The sequence below is a fragment of the Typopeltis vanoorti genome, chromosome 5 (genome assembly GCF_054136105.1).
Source record: "Typopeltis vanoorti isolate ZY-2024b chromosome 5, IOZ_Tvanoo_1.0, whole genome shotgun sequence".
In the NCBI taxonomy this organism is placed as follows: Eukaryota; Metazoa; Arthropoda; class Arachnida; order Uropygi; family Thelyphonidae; genus Typopeltis; species Typopeltis vanoorti.
Genome location: NC_143553.1, coordinates 128,189,782 through 128,212,593, shown reverse-complemented (window position 1 = coordinate 128,212,593; position 22,812 = coordinate 128,189,782). Strand labels below are relative to the sequence as shown.

Below are 22,812 nucleotides of genomic sequence, written 5' to 3'. Positions count from 1 at the left end.
CTTCGTATGTTGAATAGAAGGGGGCGCCAAAAGTCAAGTGTATATATTGAATAATATAAAAATAACTATATTATCCAAGATCGCGTTTCTATTTTACTCTTGTTCATTATTTGTGGTTTATTGTGAAAAAAAAAAACATACGTGATAGACGTCGTTATTTACAATTTCCCTGTGGGTGGAGAACTAGATAGATAGCGAAAATGTATAAAATATTAAAATTGAACAATTAAACACACACACACACACACACACACACTACCAGTATTTTTTTTTTTTTTTTATGTTGGGCCCATATACGAGAGGTTGGTTGGTCGACCTATAGTACGTTAGTACCGTATATGGGTGGTGGGTTGGGAAAGGAGAAACTTGTTTACATTTGATTTAAAAGCCTGTATGTTGTATTCTTGGGGAAATATGTCAGGGGAGAAGACTTCCACAGTACCGCAGTAGCAGGGATGAAGGAGGAGGAAAAAAAACTTGTTCTATGGGTTTCAAGGTGTACTGTTAAAGGATGTTGGGCAGTAGCTGTGCGTGTTCCAATGGGCTTAGTACGTGATACGCGAAACATGCGTGATAGACGTCGTTATTTACAATTTCCCGGGGGGGGGGAACTATATAGATAGCGAAAATGCATAAAATATTAAAATTGAACAATTAAACACACACACACACACACACACACATACACACACACACACACACACACACACACACACACACACACACACACACACACACACACACACACACACACACACACACACACACACACACACACACACACACACACACACGAGGGAATTATTGATGCTGTTTCAGATGAATATTTCCCATGGGGATATTTATAGAATATACAAATTGCAGAGACCAAGCGTCTAAGTGAAAGTGAGGGGAGCAAGTTGGTGAGAGATGGGTCATTTATCAGTCTAATTGCTCTCCTCTGTATTGAGTCAAGCATTTCGAGGGAGCTTTTAGGAGCTCCACTCCAAATGTGAGAGCAGTATTCGACTGGGTGGATTTGTGATTTGTATAATGTTAACAGCTGTTTAGAGGTGAAGTAGCGTCTTGAGCGAAAGAGAAAACCTAGTTTTTTTGGAAGCTGAGGATGCAATGGTTGTTTATGTGTTTATGATGAGAGGCTTGATGTCAAGGTAATTCTGAGAAGAGAAATCTCATCTTGTCTGAAAATTTGAGTGTTATCAAATGCTGGGAAAAATGTTTTTTTTTTGTGAGAAATAAGACAGAACTGGGTTTTACTAGAGTTGAAGTTGACGAGGTTATCTGAGCCCCATTGGAGGATGGCTTGTAGGTCGGAATTAAGGGCAATGGTGGTTGATGTTCTGTGGGTTGAAGTGAGTTGTGTAGAGTAGGGTTTGTCAAATGAAAGGGCAGGGTGTAATACGCTGTCACCTGCAAAACTGTGTATTGTTTAGAGGTCAACTAGAGGAACAAGTAGGTCATTGATATATAGTAATGCTGGGGTCCCACAAGGTTCAGTTCTCTCGCCGACCCTCTTCTTTCTATATATCAATAAGAAGACGTCTAGGGAGATGTCTACCATCACATATAGTGTGCGTCCAGACAGGAAGCTGGCAATCCATCTGCAGAAGTCTTGAGATAGTCCAAATGATGGAAGTTTGCTTAGTAAGCCTTTGTGGCAGACTCGGTAAAAGACTTTAGAGATATCTCAGAAATTGCAATTTCTCCATGGCATTTGTCCAGCGATGGGTGATGTATGAGAGTAGATCTCCTGTTGATCTACTTCGACGGAATCCGTACTGGTGGTCGCTTAATAGCCGGGTGCCTTCAAGGTAGATTAGGAGTTGAGAGTTGATGGTTTTCTGCATCACTTTAGATAGGACTGAAGTGAGTGAGATAGGGGGGTAGTTAGATGGCAGTGATTTGTCACCCTTTTTTGGAATGGGTTGAATATAGGCCAGTTTCCAGGCTTTGGGATACATACCAGTGGAGTAAGAGAATGTGTACAGATGACACAGGATAGTAGTCAGGGCATGTCCACACAAGCATGCACACTTTTATGAAATAATTAAGGTTATGTGTTTTCCGTTCATATTATATCATCTATATATGCTTTCATTTTCACGTGGATATATCTTTCAAAAAAATGAATTTTTTTATTTGTTTATGAAAGCCATTTATTTTGAATATAGTGATATTCAAAATAAATAGAGACCTGTCTACTTTGTCTGGTCGCCAAAGGCCAAAACTTCGACAGTGAAGAATGATCTTCGAAGTTTTGGCCTTTGGCGACCAGACAAAGCTCTGTCCTGATATCTTAAATTGTTTTTAAATGCTTTTTTATTTGTATTATACTACTGCTGCTAGATTACTAAGACCTAGAAGAATATCAATACACTACAACTGATTATTAGAAATAATCAGTTGTAGTGTATAACATTCGCATCAGTGTTTAGTTTGGTTGGAAGAGTGCGTGTACGTCATTGATGTACAAAACGTTCCGAAACTTTTTGTGCATCGATGAGTGAAAGGAATAATTCGGTGATTTAATTAGTACTACAGTGATATTCTCAGGCAGTTCAACAGTTATCCGTACATACTTTTGATTACTTGCGTACTGTCAGAGACGAAAAGTAACGTAGCTGAGTAGTACTTTTTCAGGTTACGTAGAATTGTGATTTTACACAGCATTTAAGATAACTTGTTAAGCATTGGAGGCGAAGGAAAGACGAATTTACTTCTTGTGCTTTCTCATAGCCTGTAAAGCCAAAAAAAAAAAAAAAAAATCGCCACTACATATCATCTCCAAATTATGACCTATATTCCTCTCATGCTCCACAGGTTATCTTTCGGAGGAGAGCTTTGTCTATTGCCATAAATTTTCCGATAATTTTATAACGATCCAAGACTACGACTTGTTTGTGAGCAGTTTTTTCGTCGTTTCGTAAGCTTGCCCCAAGCAATAGTGTCATCATTGCCTTAATCGAGAGGTTCCGACGTACCAGGAGTGTTCTGCGGCAATGTAAAGGCATTCAGAGAGACCACGAACTGTTAACTCAAATGAGATTCACGAATGTTTGCTGGAGCAAGTGTTCCAGTCTCGGAAACACAGTGAACACCGAACAATAGTAAAACTTGAAATACGGAGGCAGTCACTACAGGGAAACCTTTAAGGAGCCAGGTGCCTTTTCGTACGTTATTCAGGTGGTTCAGTGTTTAACAGTGACGGATTACGTTGCACGGCGGGAATACTGTGCACGCATGCTGGCCAATGTCTATGGAGATCCGTCCTTCCTCCATAATGTCTGGTTCTCGGACGAAGCGCATTTTCATCTAAGCGGTCATGTAAACAGACGAACATACATTTTTTTTTGGTTTCTCGAGATCTGAAATTGTACAAGAGCAACCTTTTCACAGCGAGAAGGTCACCGCATGCATGGTGTGCTGTTTCCGGCCATGGCATAATTGGGCCCCACTTCGCTGAAGAGGGCGTTGTAACCGTGACCTTGAATAGCGAACGCTACGTCGAGAATGTGTTGGTTCCGTTCACCCAGAATTTGCGTAGGATGTGTCGTGAAAAAACATTCCATTTCGTACACAGGTTTTCTAACAGGACGGAGCAACCTGTCACACCACGTGGTTCTAGAGCCTATTTATCAGAACGCTTCCCTGGGAGACTCATTTCGAGGTTCCGGAATTCCCGTACCCTTCACGTTGTCCTGATCTCACATCACTTGATGCCTTCGTTTGAGATGGGTATTCCACTATGACCCGCCTTCAAACCTTGATGAACTAAGGGATAAAATTACACGATATGTCCAGCAGATGTCCCAACCCTTGTTCTTCAAGATGACAGGGAACCTTGGTAATGCGCTACGAAACCTGTTTTGAAAGACAAAGTGTCCATTTTGAGTACTTTAATGCTTTATGTGCTCTAACGTGCTCAAACGTTAATGTCTTTGAGCATGTCGACCAAGATTCCACCGACAGTTGTGGATGTACATATCATCAGGTATAAACATATGTTTCTTTGTTAATAAACTCGTTTACTCCATAACATATTGTATATTGTTGTAGTTATTCAGTATTGTTTTTTTTTTCTCTTCGCCGTTCCATACTGTATATGTTCGCCTTAATTTTAAATATCAACAACCATCTACAACCACAATATGTCTTCACTGTCCAAAACTAAACTCTCTATGATTTCTTCTCTTACTAGGCTAGCACCTCGTGTCCTTTATTTATTTTTTTTTAACTTCTTAGACTTATGGTTTCCTTTCGCTATTCAGTAATACTCCCCCTGCTGTTCTTTACTGCTTTCCTTATTCTGAAAATTAATCTCACCTCTTCGACTTCTTAGTTTCTGTAGTTCAACTACCCAAAGAGCGAAGTCATCTTGAATCATGAAGTAAGTTTAATGGTCTGTCCATAGCTCCAACTATTTTCCCCTTTTCCGATTCTGCCGACCAGGCTGGAAGGCATGCAGAACTGTTTTTACGCCTTGATTTTTAAAAAGGGAATGGTGTTGAGAGAATGGAGAGGATTATGTATCCTGGTTGTGAACTGGATGATCTTATATAAATCGTCCATTTCACGACCAGGATATGTAATCCTCTCCATTCACAGCCAATCTAACCTTTGGCACTAGTTTAGAAACTGCGAAACTCGTCCTACTCCTTTCCTTTCAATTACCAGTTAAATTTATACTCTCCTGATCTAAACACTTCTTTCGAGCGATTTATAAAAATTGGTCTTTCTCTACTCCATATAAAAATTTCGCCCATCATTATTCAAGCCATGGTTTAATATTGGCAGCACCAAGGCAGCCTAAGAAAAACATTCTGCATAACGATGGCTTGAGACAAGAAGTTGCATTCTCGTCCTACACTGAAGCATGCAACAGATGTACAATTGACTTCGAAAGAGAGAAATGCAGAAACCCCTCTTCTCGAATAAATGGTATTCCGGCCTTCTAGTGTCATTGGATACAACTTTTGCTCATACGTTTCCATCTCTCTTTCTCGCTCGCTCCTCTCATCCACGTACCACTGTAACAACTCCTAAAAATAAAATGAATCTCATCTCTTATTATCAATTTTATCCTCTAATTCCTGACTAAATGGCCAAATCAGATCACTCGTACCTTAGCAGGCATTAGAATATAGACTTACTGTCCTCACCTTATTCTCAGCCCCTCTCATCTGAAAAATCGCTTGGAGAAACCTGTGTCGTTGTTCTTGACATTTCTGACATGATCAGGTCTGCCGAGGGAGAAAGCTGAGCAAATTGCCTTTCTTGGGTCTATCACCTTCGTTAATTGAATAGCCAGTTTTCTCTCTCTCGCCGATAACCGGGTGTTATGGAGTTTTTACTCTCTTCAGTCCTATCAAACAATCCTATATAGTTTTCTTGATAATAGTACCCTCCTTCCTTCCTTCTTTTGAAGAACCCTGCAGTGCACAAACATATTCAATATCTACAACCACTGCCTTAAATACGAACTTTCATGCCATTCTTCAATGAAGTGAGGATCACCTACTCAGTTTTAATGCTACTAAAATACAGTCCTGCCTTCCCTCTCACATAAGAAGAATCTCTGTTCACTTTCATTTAACTTTTATAATGCACACTTCGTATTATTACATTATTACTAGATCATATTTTTTTTCTTGGATTGACATTTAGCTTCAATTTTTCCTGGTACAAGCCCATCACATGAACAGAGAGCTCCTTTCCACCCTTTTCTGGACAAAAAAAAAAAAAAAAAATTGATTTGTCCGTGGGCACTTCGACTAACTGATCTTTCTCTCACTGATTCATTTCACCCTCTATCTCACAAATAATAGCACTCATATCAATCCGCACGTGATGTATTACAAGTCTTGAATGTCTTGGACAGAAAGCGTTATTGTTACCTACTTATTAACGAAAGAAAAATGTACAATATGAAAAATCCATTCTTGCTCAACACCACTTTGAATTTTCGATTATTTCACTAGTTGGAAAAATCAAGTTATCTTATATATCAAATTTAAAAGCAGAATACTTTTTTTTTTTTTTAGAATCAGCACACGCCTCCAAAATATCACATTGTAAGCGGGTGCAATGTGCTAATGATAAAAGCGATATAGTGTATAGCCGTGGTGAGTCTTCAGTGAAAAAATCGGGATCCCTCTTCAAGAATAATCAACAATTACACGTAATGCTCATATCAGTCTCGAACACATGATTTCATTTTTTTTCTTTTTTCTTTTCTGAAGAACAGTTAGTGCGTATCGAATTTTTGTTTGTTTAGGAGTGAAGCTTAGATGATGAAATGGCAGCAATTATCTATTAAAATAATTTGCTATGTTTACGCTATCTATGTAGAAATGGTGACTAATGACTTCTATTTACGATTCACAAAAACTTTGTGATTGTAAATAGAAGTATCTACTTTTGCCAAGGTTTTCCCAAATATCTAAATTCCTTGATGAAGCTCATTATGATATGAAAAGATAAGATAAGAGCAAAACCAACCAATTTTTACACACACACATATATATACATATACATACATATACCGCTCCATTCTTTCTGTTGTGCACGTGAAAGTGATAAATCGTGTTTGACAGTTATGCATAGGATTCAACGCAAAGAGTAGTGCAAAGCAAGCAATGGCACGGCCTTACGAAATTATTCCGCAGGCACTGGTAAGTATATGAAATATTACACTTTGAATTTAAATATTATTATCCTTATTATGAATGAAAAATGTCACTCTATTCGATTATTAGCAGTAATATATTTTATAGCTCAATAATAATTTATTATTTTTTAACTCCCAAGATTAGATTGCACTGTTTGACTACATTAAAGAATTTGATCAATGTCAGTATTCAGTTCAATTTGAATAAAATTCCGAGTTAGTTTTCAATCGAAAGTATCGTTTTTTTTTTTAATTTATTTTTCCCTAACTGAAATAATTTTATTACTGTAGATTCTCAGTCTTATTTCACTTAATGCCTTTCTTAAAAGGCCTCTCTTTACAGGTCGCTATGCTTTTGGATTTTATCATTGGTTGATGTTTTACCAAGAGGATTTAATGAAAGAGTAAGCGCTATTTTTTTTATCGTTTGGTTATACCTAAGAAATAATCTTAATAATTATCAAAATCCGAGCAAACGATAGTTACGCGCCCTACAGTTGAATATTAAAAGTCGATTCAGCGAAAACTGAAATGCATTTCATGTAAAATACATATGAGCCTATGATTTAAGCGAATAAGGTGATACTGATTATCACGGTGTCTTGCTGTCTGAACAGAAATAAGCATATACAAAACATTAAAACCGAATATTTTAAGTACATTTAATTTATGTTATTATTGTTATTATTTTAGTTTCCTTACTTCGATCGCCCACTTTACGAGCTGATGACTGCCTATTATCATATATTAGAACAAGGAGTTGGAAACAGCGCGACGGTAAGTCTATACTTGATAAATATATACAATTCGCATATATAATTTGGCTTTAGGTTTTAAATAAGATTTTAGCAACTTATTTTTAATATCTGATAACATTGGTAATTATCCTAGTGATGGTCGACATTATAAGATGCTGTCCTGGTTGGTTGAACAGTTAACGTACCCGGTCTCCGGTCAGCGAGTTGCTGGTTCAATCTCTTAGGTGTACATGGACGTTTGTGAACGTCTTTAGGTAGGAGATGAATTTCATCTTCCGGTGTGAAACTGCCTCCCTACGTTATTAGAGGTGCGAGCGGCTTGAAAATAGTTCTGATTTGGTTTCTAGAGAAGGATTTCCGGACTATTTAAAAATACAAAATTTAAATAAAAATAATTAAAAAATCATAAAATAAATCCTTAACCCACCCACAGTATTACAGGTGTACTGTGGGTGGATTAAGGACGTACTGTGGATGTATCATAGGTGTGTGGGAGACAGGCTTTCACGCAACCAATTTATCTAAGTATTCATTAGACACGAAAAAGTCAGGCGTATATAAATTTATAAAACGCAAAGCTGGGCAAAAAAAGAAATATTATTTGTACAGTTCTACACTAGAACCGAATGTCATAGTTATATTAGTTTACATTGATAATTATCCTACTGATTAGGTGAAAGTTATCTAAGGATAGGTAACTTTCGCCTAAGTGTATCTTATTCTTCCAATTTTTATTTTTTTTTGAGGGGGGGGGGACAGCACTGTCTGCAGGTAATTTAGAATAGAGTTCACAGAGTTAACGAGAAACAAAACGATGTACTTTATATGGAGGAATAGATTGTTTATGGGACTTCATCAGGTACACTGCAAAAACAAACCTTAGAAACGCTTTAAATTTAAATTCATAATTCAAGAAGTTCGGCTGCAAGTTATTGGAAATATCAGAGTTGACTTCATTATGGCGTTCATGATATCAAAGTGTATAATTGCAATTAGAATGTTGTCAGAAGAGAGAAAAGAGAAGGGGAAAGTATTACTGCGTCAAGTAAGATTTAGATTATCAAATCGATCCTACACAGAATTCATATTCAGGACAGAAGTTCGAGACAGTGTAGTGCTATTTAATAAGTAGAGGAGGGGTGTACAGTTCAGTATGGGAGTGTGCCACAATAGTGGAGAAAACAGTGATAATATTATGGGCCAGTTATTTAAAGAGGTAAGCAGAAGTAAAGTATTATTGATGGAAGATTTTAATATGGGAGATATTGACAGAGAGGATGAAAGACTTAATAACACAATGAATAATAAATTTTTGGAAAAGCTTCGTGATGGTTATCAGAAGCAATTATGTATGTAAACCTTCTTGGGGACGTAGGATCTTAGATTTCATAATAATGTTAGAGGGATTAGTGATGAACCATGTTAGTTAGTTAGAATGTCTCTTTGTGATGGCGATGGGAGTAGAAGAATTAAGACTAAATGGAGATATCAAGAAAATTTCAAAAAGAACTAAATTCGAATGTATGATAAGACAAGGAAGAAGTAAGTAATTAAGACTTAAAAGAATTGGGAGGCATTATTTAAAGGAAGTGACGCTAATGTAACATGGATAACGCTGAGGGACAGCTTGCACCATTTAATGTCTAAGTCCATCCCTATAAATATATTTAATATACCAATCAACTGGATAATTAATTAAATTCTGAAAAATGGTCTTTAAGAAAAGGTAATTGATAAAGTATCGATCTTATAAATCAGCTGTTAAGGGTGATATATATACATTAAGCAACCAGTTCTTCGGGAACAACTGATCCGACTCTGATTGCAGAAGAATTTAATAATTATTTTGCAGGTATGTGTCAATTCTGATCATTTATAAAAGGAAATACAGCTTGAGTAACAAGATTTACCTAACTGCGTAAGAGATGAGGAAGAAGAAATTGTTTACTGTATAAGATGGTAAACTATAGGCCAATGAGTCTCTTTGATGCCATAGTAATGGAAAGATTAATTAGGAATCGTATTCAGGATATTCGTCATAGGGATCATTTTTTGAGCACGGTACAGCTTTTTTTCTTTACACGGAGATTGATTATGATGGATGTTACTTTTTCATGATGAAATTACAAGGGAAATAGGGGAGGTAATTATTATGATATGATTCATTTGGATTTCAGCAGAGCCGTTGATAACGTTCCACATAGGAACTTACTGATTAAAAATTATACCAAATTGTTGATCGCCTAATGAGATAGGTAGGAAATATTTTGGCAGAAAAACGATAGGAAATGGTGTTTAGAGGGAGGAATCTCCAGAGAGCCAGGTTGTTTGAAGTGGGATACTCAGATTTCTGGGTTAGAGGTTTTATGTTGTCTATTATAATCAAATATTAAGGACAACGTTTCTCTTTCTTAATGTCATGAATCTGATTATTGTAGTCATTTTTTCAGATGATCCTATTTCGTTACTTGAACATAAAAGACTGGAAGACTGGACAGCAAGTGAATGTAAAATCTGTTAACAAATGCGAGTATTTGTGATTCGGTACGAAGCTAATATAAAAGTTGAATTAAAAAAATCGACGAATAGATTGGGGGTTGCATATTAGGGAATTTAAAGTCAGAAAACAGACAACTTGTAAAGTTCAATAAATTGAAGCTATCGTATCATGATAGTTTATAAGAATCCATTGGCTGGTTAATATGATGAATTTACCTAACAGGAGCTTTGAAGTTGGAGCACAGATTAACTAAACTTTGTATAATAATCATCTAACTTAGCAATATTGAACATTGTGTATAAATATGTATGTGTTTAGTCCGTTAGCAGAAGCTGCTAACGGACTAAATTACATTGTTCAACCGAGAATGAAACATTTCAGTCAGTATGAATGAGTTCTAATAACTCAATCAAAATGGTTTATTTTGTTTATCCAATGATTGAGTTGTACGTCGATATAGTGCATGCATACATACATACTTGAGTTTTAAAAAGTCCGTCACTGTGCCTGAATATGTACGTGTTTGTGTATAAATATGTATGGGGAAAAAAAAGGAGAATAATAAAAAAAAAAAAAGAAAAAAAAAGGATCTGTGAGAATGAAGGAAGAGAGATAATAAACTGAGTCAATATATAGAGTACTTCCGCGTACTGTATGTGGGTGGCGAATCCGTTTAGGCACTGTGATAACATTTTGGTAACAGTTATGTATGCTTTGGCTGCGATTGTGGGAATAATAATAATACTCTTTTATATACTGTATCTCAAATAAACATTCCAAGTTACAGTTTTTTCTCGATTATCGCTAGCACTATTTTTTTTTTTTTTAAAAAAGAGACATTTCTGCTTATTCATGACTTTCACTTTTTTGAAGGTGCACATGTACTGTTTTTCTTCGGCTTACGTACTGCGCGAATGAACATTATTATTATTATTATTATTATTATTATTATTACGTGACATCTCTGTGGACTCCACAGTGTGGAGTCTAATGACTTATCACAGGAAGACGACCTACTCCAACAACACACTACATAATCTGATCCACTCTACATCATCCGTCGATCTTTTACTACATAGAGTAGAACCTGCTTTACGATCCACTGCTTTTATGTCTGGTAAAAATTTTCACTTATGAATGTATGTGAAATGTCCGACCACAAAAGCAAAGTGATCATGATGTGTATTCTTCTACCAGAGACTGCTAACGGACTAAATTACATTGTGCAACTGAGAAAAAAACATTTCAATCAGTATGAATGATTTCTAACAACTGAATCAAAATCATTTATACGTTTATCCAATGATTGAGTTGTACGTTAATATACGAGTAGTGCAGATATACTTGAGTTTTGAAAAGTTCGTCACAGGGCCACTTCTCAGATGCAGAGGGGAATCCTACGGTAAAAACGAACTGTTGTAATTTGCATGTAATTACTTAAGTAATTAAAGAAGAAGAATAATTCATTGAAAGTTGTATATGTGAATGGAATACGAAAAAAAAAAAAAGAATGCTTGCTGTAAAACAGTAGCAAAGATCGAAGCGCTAGTCGCAAATCAAGTACATGTTTGGATTTTGGTACTATTTTGGGGGAAAGAAAATCGTCTGTTTATATATATATATATATATATATATATATATATATATTTAATAATTGTAATGTTTTTACGATGTAAGAGAGGGGGGACGTAACACCCCCCCCCCAAAAAAAAACAGCTGGTATTCTTCCCAGAATTATGGAAATATGAAATTACACTGCATTTTCAGCAGCAAGAAAATGCAGTGTATGGTCTTTATTCTAGCGAGTAGTAAAGTTTCTATCAACTTAATGAATTTTTATTATTATTATAGGTTTAAACAGTGCTTTAATAAACTGTCACTTCACTTACACCTACGTTAATTACAAAGTGACACGATGAAGCGACTGATATGTTGCTTCTTATCATTCATTCCTGTAGCCACACTTCACGTACGACCATTTTACTTTTGCTGAACCTTTTTTTTTTTTTTTTAAATGAAAATTGAGACGTTAAAACCATCTTGTATGTATCGTAGAGTTTAACGTCGCCAATTATGCTGTATGTGCAACTCTGTCCACTGTTGCGAGAGTAATTGCTAGCTCTAAATTGCCCTTGTCTTTCTGCTTGCTCTGCTAATAAGGTTATCCGGTCATATATATGATGACGCTGTGTTTGCCAACCATTTATGTCTTGGACTCATATAAAAAAAAAAAAAAAAAAAAAAAAAAAATTTAATTAAAACAAGCAGTGTTAGAAATTCGCATTGAAGAAACCCAGCTTTATAGTTATATGAATCTAAACAAACAAACAAAAAAAAACCGCATAATGTAAATAATATGTTACGTTAATGTTACAGTTTCCTAATAGTTTCTGTTCTTTAATGGCTTGTACTAGATACTACCGCAATTAGTTTTGTTTCACACGTTATTGTGAAATAATAGTTGTAAAGTGTTACTACCGTGTGTGGAATGCAGGTAAGGTTGAGAAAGAAGAGGAAATCCATTGAGATTTTTCTTGAAGATTAGGAAGTTGTAGTTGTTGAAGAAGTGGAAGAGGAGAACTAGGTTCAGTGTGGTTGTACTGAAAAAGGGGTACTGGCAGCTGCTGCTCTTGTACGACAAGCCTAACAGAAAGTGAAGAAATGATGGTTGCCTGTCCAGTGAAGCAGTGTCCAGCAGTTAGTGAATCGCCTTCCTCTAGATAGCACTGAGAAGTTTTAGGGAGGTTTTAGGTGTACCACTCCAACCATGCGAATCATGTTAATAACTGGATGGGTGAAAAGTACCGTGTGGCGTGGAAAAGAATACTATTTTTTAGCAGTTGAGGAAATTATTGAGGTGATACGTTTACGTCCGAAAGGCCGGAGGTAAATATCAATCCATGGATAGAGAGAGAGAGAGAGAGAGAGAGAGATCTGATCCATTGTGTATTACTAAGGGTAAGAATAAGTGGGTTTAAATATCTTTCGCAAGATGGCGTTTTGGTTAAATGTTACCAGGTTATGCTGACCCCATTGAAGGATGGGGAGATCAGTGTTTAAGGCACTGATTGCAGATGATCGTGAAGCTACGGATATCTGAGTACCGCAAGTAGAAAGAACGGATAGGATCAGTCGATTCCAGCGTTAGTCGGTCTTTGGAGAAAGGAAATAGAGAAATAATTAAATCGGTAAGAACATGCGGTTTTTCTACATAAAATTCTCACCTGCTATCGAGCACGCCGTTGGTATGCATTCAATCTCGATAATAAAGAAAGGTGGATACTAGCTGGCCGATTTCCAAAAGTTGAGGTTAAAAGAATATCGTCTGTTTCCTTTGAGGGATGAAAAATATTAGTGAATTTACTTATTTATCAAATTCTTCGTCATCGACAAAATAGGAAATTTCTCAAGATAAATCACCACGACTGCTAATAAATGTAACCAAGCCCCAGTCTAGAAAATTATCGATAGGCATCCCTCTACCAGACTATAATCTGATATAAAAAAAGCGTTTCCATGCACTACCTTAAAGAAACAACAGAAAAAAATGGCGCGGGATGTTATCAGGTATAACTATACACCACCTTCAAACCAGTTCGGAAACGGTCTTCTTTTTCTGTCGTTCACCAACGATGAATTACCGTCTCTCTATTTACCCTGGTGTCTGTCAAATAGCCTGTTCATGTTAACTTTGTTTTTATTTGGACGGAAAGCGTTCTGCTGAGATGAGATGAGATTTGGTTTGGCTTATCTGAATTTACAGCCGAAACAACTCACACTATGAGGCAAGTGTATTATCATCTGTTAATTACGAGTGTTCTAATGGCCGGTTTGCGGGATGAAAAAAAAAACCCCGTTTCTCTAAGGAAAAGCCCTCATCTCACGTGGAAAACGCTCATCTCCGCACGACAGCTGAGGTGAGAATCCAAGCACATTAAGACTCCATCAAATTCCTCGAATCTGATGAGTCTGTGCTTGCTTTCCCTGTTATTTCCAAAAGTTGACACTAGACACAGTTCTTTGAAATCAAGCGAAGATGTTTATAATTTTTTTGTAGTAATAATAATTTAAAATCATGTTACGTATCTTGTAACTGATGTTTTGAATGTCGTTAACTGATGTTCTCTTTTCTCCCTGATGTTGTCCTTGTAACAAAGAAGAAATATCTAGCAATTAATAATTCTAATATTCTCTACATGCGTTTACCGATATTAACAACGTAATATGTCTACTAAAACGTTCCTTTGAAACGTCTAATTATTTCTTACAAATCTCTGTGGTGATGAATACTGGAAAGCCGTCAGAAGATACCGAATGCTAACTAATATTATACTGTGAAGAAGTAAGTTCTGTAAGGTAGTCGGTTTTTCTTAGTTGCTGGGTGGAAAGCTCGAGTTTCCGTGCGACAAATCTTTCTTATCTACGCCGTAGGTCGATAATTGGTTGGAAAAAGAAGCCTCGAAAAAATGTAATCATATTTATTCATATAATTTAATCATATGATTACAGAATAAAGAGCTTCTGCAATCTAGCGCTATTACCACAAGTTAGGTTACACATGAAATTTCTCCATGAGAAATTTCAAATTCTTAATTTTGCTTTCTTTTATCTTTAAGGTTACTGAAATCACTCGTTGGCTCTTTGAATTAACAAAGTGGTTTTTTACTGAGCTAGAAAGAGTATACCAATCATTTATGAGTTCGGTAAGTTCAGTTTTTATTATTTTTATTTCAATTTTTATTATTTTTATTGTCGCATAGTCAGTCTAGCGGATAGCGTACTTGCTGTCTAGCTTCTTCGGGTCCGAATCCATATTTGATATCTCAATCGAAGATTTTGAATTATCGGCTAACTCTCAGTTCACTTCTAAGGTATATAAGTTTACATCTGTTAATGGATACGATTCAGGGAAAAAAAGTGTGATATATTCGATACTTTAAAAAAAAAATATTTGTTACAACACAATAAATTTATTTTTTTGCTTAAAGAAACTTTAATAGATTCCTGCTTTTTCCTTGACCTCTTTTTCATAAAGCATTGTTGTGCTTCAGATTTTGTGACCTTTCGTGCTTGCAATTAATACTGTATGCATATTCTATTTTCTATTTTTCCCTTTCGTGTTAAGCTCAATGGCCTTTCAAAGGCTTGAAATCTTCTCTGGCTAAATCCTATCTGCACCATGTATTATGGCAGTTAATTGCGTGCGTGTTCTTGAATGTCTGGAGGGAAATCCATCCATCCATCTCCGTACGAGACCTGCTAACTCGCCTCCATTTGAATAGTTCTGATAAAGATTTTCAAGAGGTATTGTAGCACCCAAGAGGCAGGAACAATATTCTGGATAGTATTTTGGAATTTTTAGTACTTTTTAGGATTTTGCTGAGTGACAGCTATTTCGATTTCCTTGGTTTTCTTCATTGGTAGATTATGTCGAAAGTTATGAAATTCTGAATTAGTTATTTAAAAAATATGGTCTTCTTCTTTGAAAATAAATTAATAATAATAATAAATATAAATTTTTTCCCCAAGAAGGCAGACAAAGTGTTCAAAAGACGTTCACTTTCTAAAAGTTAAAGCAAAATGATATCACATGCCCTGATATAACAATCGTGGGAAAATACAGCGGACCAAATCTATTCTTTTCATAGATCCATTTAATCCATATTATTAGTAAAGCTAATTAGTAGAACCTCTTATGCTTCGTGTTATATAGCATATTTCATTTCTTTAATATCTTAATAGATTTTGTTGCTATTAGGTATTGTGACTTATGATTTTTTTTTTTTTTTTTTAAACATGTATCTCAGTTTTAAAATTGGTCACACCATAGAATTTTATTTATTATTTGATGTAGCGGTGTTACATGAGATGGTTAAATGGTTTATTTAATACAGTTCTAACTTTGTTATGCTTCTACCTTTCTCGCATTGTGCGGAGTGATTTCTTTTTTATTTTCTTTCTTTCTTTTTTTTTTTCAATATTTAACAGAATCACGAAAGGTCATACAAGAGAAGAAAGGGCATATCAGTTCAGTATGTGGGAAACAAGATAAGAAAAAAGGAGGAACCTGTTGACTTCTCTTTTTTTTTTTTTTTTGAACAACTGAAGGTTGCTCTCCCTCACTCTGTCTTCGGGGAAGACAGAAACCGTTCAAAGAACAGAGATAGACGGAATTGATTCTTTGAATCGAAAGTTTGAACTCTATTAAAAATGGGTGTTGACCATAGCAGCTGCTTATATTCTTACTGTTTTGGAGGGAAGTAGAGGGATGATACTGTCCATTTCAGCAGAGCACTGTCCATGAAAATGTCTGTAGAATAGCATAAGATGGAAACTAAACGTCTATAACAGAACGATTGGAATGGATCTGTCATAGAAGGCCATCAATTAACCGTATTGCCCTCTACTGGATAGCGTCTTCTTAGAGACGATTTCGGTACACCACCCCAACCAATTTAGAGTACGAGGCATGCCTGTTTTTTTTTTTCTGTTTTTTTTTTTTAATTTATTTAAATAGACGAAAATTTTGTCTTCGAATTATTAAAGATTTTGTACTGTATATTGAATGTAGGGTATGCGTAGTTTTATTTATCAATAAATAAAACAAATCTATTTTATTTATTTATTTACAAATCTATTTTACTTATTTATTTACAAATCTATTTTATTTATTTGGAACATTGTGCGTATTCTGTGTTCAGGATGCAACAATCTTTTACAATAGTAAAAGATTCAAAAACATTAAAATCTTCAACATCTTACAGAAAAATGTTTTTGAATATTTTATTATTGTGTGTGTGTGTGTGTGTGTGTGTGTGTGTGTGTGTGTGTGTGTGTGTGTGTGTGTGTGTGTGTGTGTGTGTGTGTGTGTGTGTGTGTGTGTGTGTGTGTGTGTGTGTGTGTGACTTCAGAATACTAAGCATTATTACCTGCGTAACCTCGACTAAGAATCCGCAAATACATATGCAAAAATAGGCAGTTTTCATTATCCGATGGTTAGCTAATCACATCATAGTCAATAGGCCAATCTGGCCTTGGGAAACGTTGCTGATACCTGAACAGCAAATACTGGACTGTGATCCCCAGCTCAATAGGCATTCTTCCTTAACGTATGAGATTAAAAACGAAAGAAACAGAAGGCTCAGGTTAAATACTTAAATCATTAATCGTAAATCGTAAGTGTTAACGGCATTTTCAATACAGAAATAGAAACAGCATAATATAAAATTAACAGAAAGAGCCACGATAACTACAGTATACTAGGGAACAAAATGGTCATAAACTTTCGAGTCTGTGTGTGTGTGTGTGTGTGTGTGTGTGTGTGTGTCTGCGTTGCGTGTATTTAAAAATTATTTAATAAACTGAAGATAATAATTTTTCAAACTTTTAGAACAAAAAGGCAGGCATTATTCTTTATGTTAGGTCGATTCATTTTGTATTCTTCTTCTTCAAACTCTTACTGATGATGATGATATTTGTGATTAGTAAATAACATTTAGATTGTTATGGCATACATGTTTTTTTTTTTTTTTTAAACTAGGCATTCTTAGTTCAAATGTCTGTTTCTTTGGTAGTTTAATATCTATGTTCTCTTTTTTATAGTGGCTGCAGTTAGCTTGACCTTCACTTTGTCTCAGAAAAAGAGGACTATTCTTCAATAATATTTGCTGAGAATAGTATGCTGTTTTTTTTTTTTTTTGTTGTTGTTAAAACTCTGATAGAAAGATTTATACTGTGGAAGTTAAGTGAAATACATATTTTGAAGTCGAATACTAAAGCAGTTGATGTAGTTGTGTTCAAGTGACAGAAGTGACATTTCTGAAACGCGTGGTTCGAATTTTTTTAGCTCGGAATTTGTCTGACCGTACAGGAGAAGAATTCTCCTGTACGGTCAGACAAATGTAATCAGTACTACACCCAGTGACGAGGTAAACAACATATATATATATATATATAATTTTTGCCAAATATTGCCCTCTATCTCCTCAAGAATAATTGAAGATATGAATAAATAAAGAAATGAAAGAAATAATGATAATATATTTTTAAAATGTCTGGATCTGCTACTCAGTTAATGATGAAACTGTTACCACAAAGAATTCCTTTATGCTGTTGATAAGTTTGCTGTTGTTTAACGAGAACAAACTGCAAGTCTGTCTTAAAGCTGATGAGGCGCTGCTGGAAATCTAACTTCTAGTTCTTATTTCAGGATAAATTTCGTTATGTCTTGATGAATTGTCATGAAACCCCATCACCGTATATAGTTTTAACAATGCATTTTTTTTTAAATTCATTATATTCGAATTTTTAATGCTTAAGTAATTTTAGGTGTTATTGTTATATATAGAGTCTTAATGATAATACGTAATATATATTACAGCAATGCATAGACTAATTATACAATATATAAGTTTGTATAATAATGAGAGCAAAATGTATAATACCAAAAATTAACACTTTCCGCCCTGGTTGGCTTAGTGGTTATCTACTTCGAATTCCGCCGTGGGCAGGGATGGTTTGTAGTTATCTTTAACCGAGAGATGAATTTCATTGCCGGCGTGAGACCTGAAGTGGCTTGAAGAAAGTTCAGTGTTTGATTAAATTACGACATGCGACTTTTGCGAGCAAGAAGAGACAGTCATTAATAAACTAATGATAAAAAAAAAACCGGATTTCCATTCTCCTATCTCTATGTTTTTAAAATCCATTATGTGTGTTTCTATGTTTACATTTTTTTATCAAATTTTTGATAAGGAAATAATTTATCTCTTTACTGATATTTGTCCTTGGTTTTTCACTAAGCAGCAACTACCTATGGAAACCGAAAGTGTGCGTTGTTCATTCGATAAATATTTTATTGTTATTTCATACAATATTAGATGTATTTTTATGCGACTCTAAACCACTACAGATTGTAATCCTGTAGTACATTTGCACCATGAGTGGTAGGCTAAGCATTTTTATTTTTTATATAATCCGGCAACCTTGTTCTAGAGAACAAGCATGGAACTTTCTGAAGCTACTTCAGGCCACCAATAGGCTGGGCAGCAGTCTCGCATCGGCGATGAAATTCATCCCCCCCCCAATTCCAGAAAATATCCATGCCTGCGACAGAATTCGAAATTGTATCCTGCGAGTACACTAACCGCTAGGCCATACAAATCGGCAGATTTTATTTTATTTCTTTACCGTCATCATTATTATCATTCCTGATATGTACCATCAAAAGATGTTCAGGCTACGATGACAGCACTACATGATTAAGTTTACATTACTATTAATCTCCTATCCACAATTTTCCTTCAAATTTGTCTGTTACATCTAACATTTCGTTCTTGTAAGGGAATTCTAACCGAATCAATCCACATAGACCTTGGTCTGCGTCCTGGATCTCTTTCCTGCCAACTTGGCATCAAACACCTGTTTGCTAATCTTTCCTCCCCCATTCTGTTTAATGGCCGTACCACTTTAGATTAGCTCTGCTCACACATTCTTGAATGCTAACAATGTTAAGTTCCTTTCTAAATATCTTCATGTTTAATATGATTAAACTGACATTTCCGTTTAACTGTTCACTCCCCCTAAATTTTCTTAGAATTTTCATACCTGTGATCTCTAGTCTTTCATCAGATCTATAACTTAAAACTGATTTGAAACACAAAACACCGCATTTTGTGTTTCGGCTAATTTCTCTTTTATTCTATATACATTTATTCAGCTGGCTCCCCACCATACTAGTTTTGCTTATTCTGTTTTCTGTTTCTAAATTTAATTTGCCATCTTCACTAAAAACTGTGCCTAAATAGCAGACATATTTTACTTGTTCTATACGCTCTCCATTCAGAATGCAGCTGAAGTTTTCTATGCTCCTGCCTCTAACTTAATTGGATAATAGAACAGCTATTATTCAATTTAGTTAGAGCATTCTGGAGAACCAGCTAACTTACATTGAGTTGAAAATTCCTTATAAAGATTTCTATCCTTTTCCATTCTTCATCCTCATAAAGGGCATCTTTTTTCCTCGATGATGCCGTTTGGCTGGATCCACTTTGGTTCAAATCCAGTCTAGCGGCAAAGAGTCTTTATAAAGGCTTTTCAACAGGAGACGAGTTAGCTGATCTCATACTGATGTGATACCCTTTCTCCTTCCAGAAACTTTAATTTTTCATGACGCAAAACAGGTAAACAAGCGAGAACACACGCAATTTACAGACATAATAATCTACCGTCACCGACTCAGTTGCTTCTGCCGTAATTCCAAGTAACCCTAAATAGCATCTTTCCAGTCGAAGGGCACGTTGTCGAACCATTAAAATAATAATTCACAGTATATAAAACTAGTTTGTACATATCGCATGAGCAAAATGTAGTCAGTATAAACATGGTTGTTCATTTAAAATGCAATCATATATAAAATGATTGTTTTATTTTATATCTGTAGTGTGTGTGTGTGTGAGTTATAATGTTAACTGCATTTTTTTAATGGTTGATAAGTGCTGGACAACGCGATGAGTCTGAGATTCCATCTAGGTACCAGTGTAATAAGAATAGTAGTAGTAGTAGTAGTAATAATAATAATAATAATAATAATAATAATAGATTTATTGAATTTGGAACATATGTGGCACATTTCTAAAGAACATACTGTCGAGTAAAATGAATAAATAAATCGCATAAAGTCACGTGCGAAATTGAGAGTACTGAAGTTTCTTGATCTACTGACGGAGTTTTTTGTGGGGGGGGGGGGGAAGGGTCGTGGGCTAGAATTTATTATGAGAAAAGTAATTTGAGATATTTACTTTTTATTAAATTTCTGAACCAACTTTTTTGACATTTTTTGTGATTGTTATTACTGAAAATCTCAAACAGTACATTGATTTTTGCGCGAAATGTTAGCAGAAATATAATCATCTGAGGATCCTACAGAATTAACACCAACCATATTCCAAAAGGAGTATTTTTGCAAGCATTGACTGATAAGAATATCGCGATATTTTAAAAATTTTAACTTAATGCAAATAATACACATGCGAAATATAAGGATGAAACGATTATTTTCAAAATGCATTTAACTTTGTATTTATTATCAGTTAAAATTTTTATTTTATTGTAACTTTATTTTATTGTAAATTTTATTTCATTATAATTTTTTTTTTTTTTTTTTTTGGTTCGTCATGTAAGTGCTCCTAAAGTAAAGTCGTCTGTTTCCCCTCCCCCCTCCTTTTAAAACTGCACGCTAATGGTTATGACCAGTCCAATGCCACAGAGAGAGAGAGGAAATTCAGAATTTTTGTCTGGAATTATGGAAGAGGCAACTAAGGCCGGGATCAATGTGCTATGTTTGTTAAGGGGAAAATTCTACCACCGTCGTATGAAACCGGCTAACTCACTTTCAGAGAGAAAAGCTCTTTTTAAAGGTTTACCTCCTAGATGGGATTTGAATCGTGATCTTTCCGATCAGAGGGCCTCGTCAATAAACGACCAAGTTACGGAGGCTTTGAATTCAAAGGTAAAGGTCAACTTCATCAGTTATCCTTTTAGCTTAAAATTAAAATTTATTTGACGATATCAAATAGTATGCAAAATATGATTAATGTCTATCGTATAGATATTAACAGGGCATTTAAAATATTCATTCTTCTTTTGTCGGATCTAGTAATTCTGTTTTCTCTATTATAGGCCAGAAGAGAGTAGTAAACTAGGAATGCATCAATATAGGATACAGGACGATATCAATTTGCCGTTTTCTTCATCTCAGTTTCAGAGAGACATGTTTGTTTATTACCTCTCCCTTCAGTACCTTAAAATACTCAGAAATATTCCGCATAATGAGGTAGAAAAGAAAAAGAAAATAAAAAAGAATGACAACTTTTTTGTTTGTTTCACTTGGAAAAACCTTTTTCAACTGAAAACACACACATTGTGTTAAATCCGGTTACAAAATAACTGATTTAAATAATTATTTGTACACTCTTAAATGAAATAAAAACTTCTAAGCAGATAAATCCTGAACTATATATCCCATCTTAACTGCAAATTTATTCATAACTGCACCTATAGATGGAGCCATTGCATATTGTAATGCCTGTCATGTTAGATGAATAGAGGTTAATAATTTGACTGAATGTTGAAAGAATTGAGATCTCAGTGGTAATGCCACAGACCAAGGGTCCATGAAATCGGTGAAGAATGTCCAAGTGTCAGTACCACATGAATCACGCATTATGTGAAGACAATTAATTTTTAATAAAGAAATTAATAAAGTGTCATCTTCACATCCTGCGATCTGAATTGTATTAATAATCCTTCATGGAATACTTTCTGCTAATGTAAAACAAGCTGGAATTGGATGAAAGTAGTACTTTGATGCAATCATCGTGATCGGTGTCGAGTTGAGAATGTATGATAGCTATTTCATTTCTGAACTTTCGTCAAATCAGATGATTTTCAAACTTTGTGTTATGTACGCAGTTCTATGGAATCATCTCTGTAGAACTTTGTCAATTAACGGACAAAGTTCTACAGAGATTCTACAGACAAAGTTCCCAAAATGCAAATATACCACTTATGAGTGCAGGATTTTAGTATTATGGGCAACAAATTCCCATCTTCGAAAAATGAGAAGCAACCACACACAATGACAGCTCAAACCTTCATCGCTGTAAGGATGCATCGCTGGAGGTAATATTATCCAAACTGACGCTCGGTTATCAGATCTGAAGATTGAACTAATGATTATGAACAAAGGATGAATCTAGATGAAGTTGATGTTGTATGCTGGCGATCTCTAGCTCTACTAACCACTCACTTCATTCAGATGAATACAAGAAAAAGCCTGATGGCATTGGATGATTACCAACCTTTTTCGTGATTCAGTGTTTCGAATT

General features: G+C 35.2%; 1 protein-coding gene across 5 annotated transcripts; it reads left to right on the top strand.

The window, feature by feature from the left end:
• The first annotated feature begins 6,264 nt into the window (after positions 1-6,264).
• Positions 6,265-21,797, top strand: LOC150106803 (uncharacterized). 5 transcript variants are annotated; one of them, XM_090393322.1, is made up of 7 exons: positions 6,265-6,671; positions 6,997-7,071; positions 7,361-7,444; positions 14,542-14,628; positions 17,528-17,853; positions 21,107-21,434; positions 21,605-21,797. In XM_090393322.1, the coding sequence occupies exons 1-5, from the start codon at positions 6,636-6,638 to the stop codon at positions 17,543-17,545; spliced, it is 300 nt and encodes a 99-aa protein (XP_090249448.1). In that variant the 5' UTR covers positions 6,265-6,635; the 3' UTR covers positions 17,546-17,853; positions 21,107-21,434; positions 21,605-21,797. The 5 variants fall into 5 exon arrangements, with proteins under 5 accessions (XP_090249448.1, XP_090249450.1, XP_090249449.1 ...); XM_090393324.1 differs by lacking the exon at positions 17,528-17,853; XM_090393323.1 differs by lacking the exons at positions 17,528-17,853; positions 21,107-21,434.
• Positions 21,798-22,812: the final 1,015 nt, after the last annotated feature.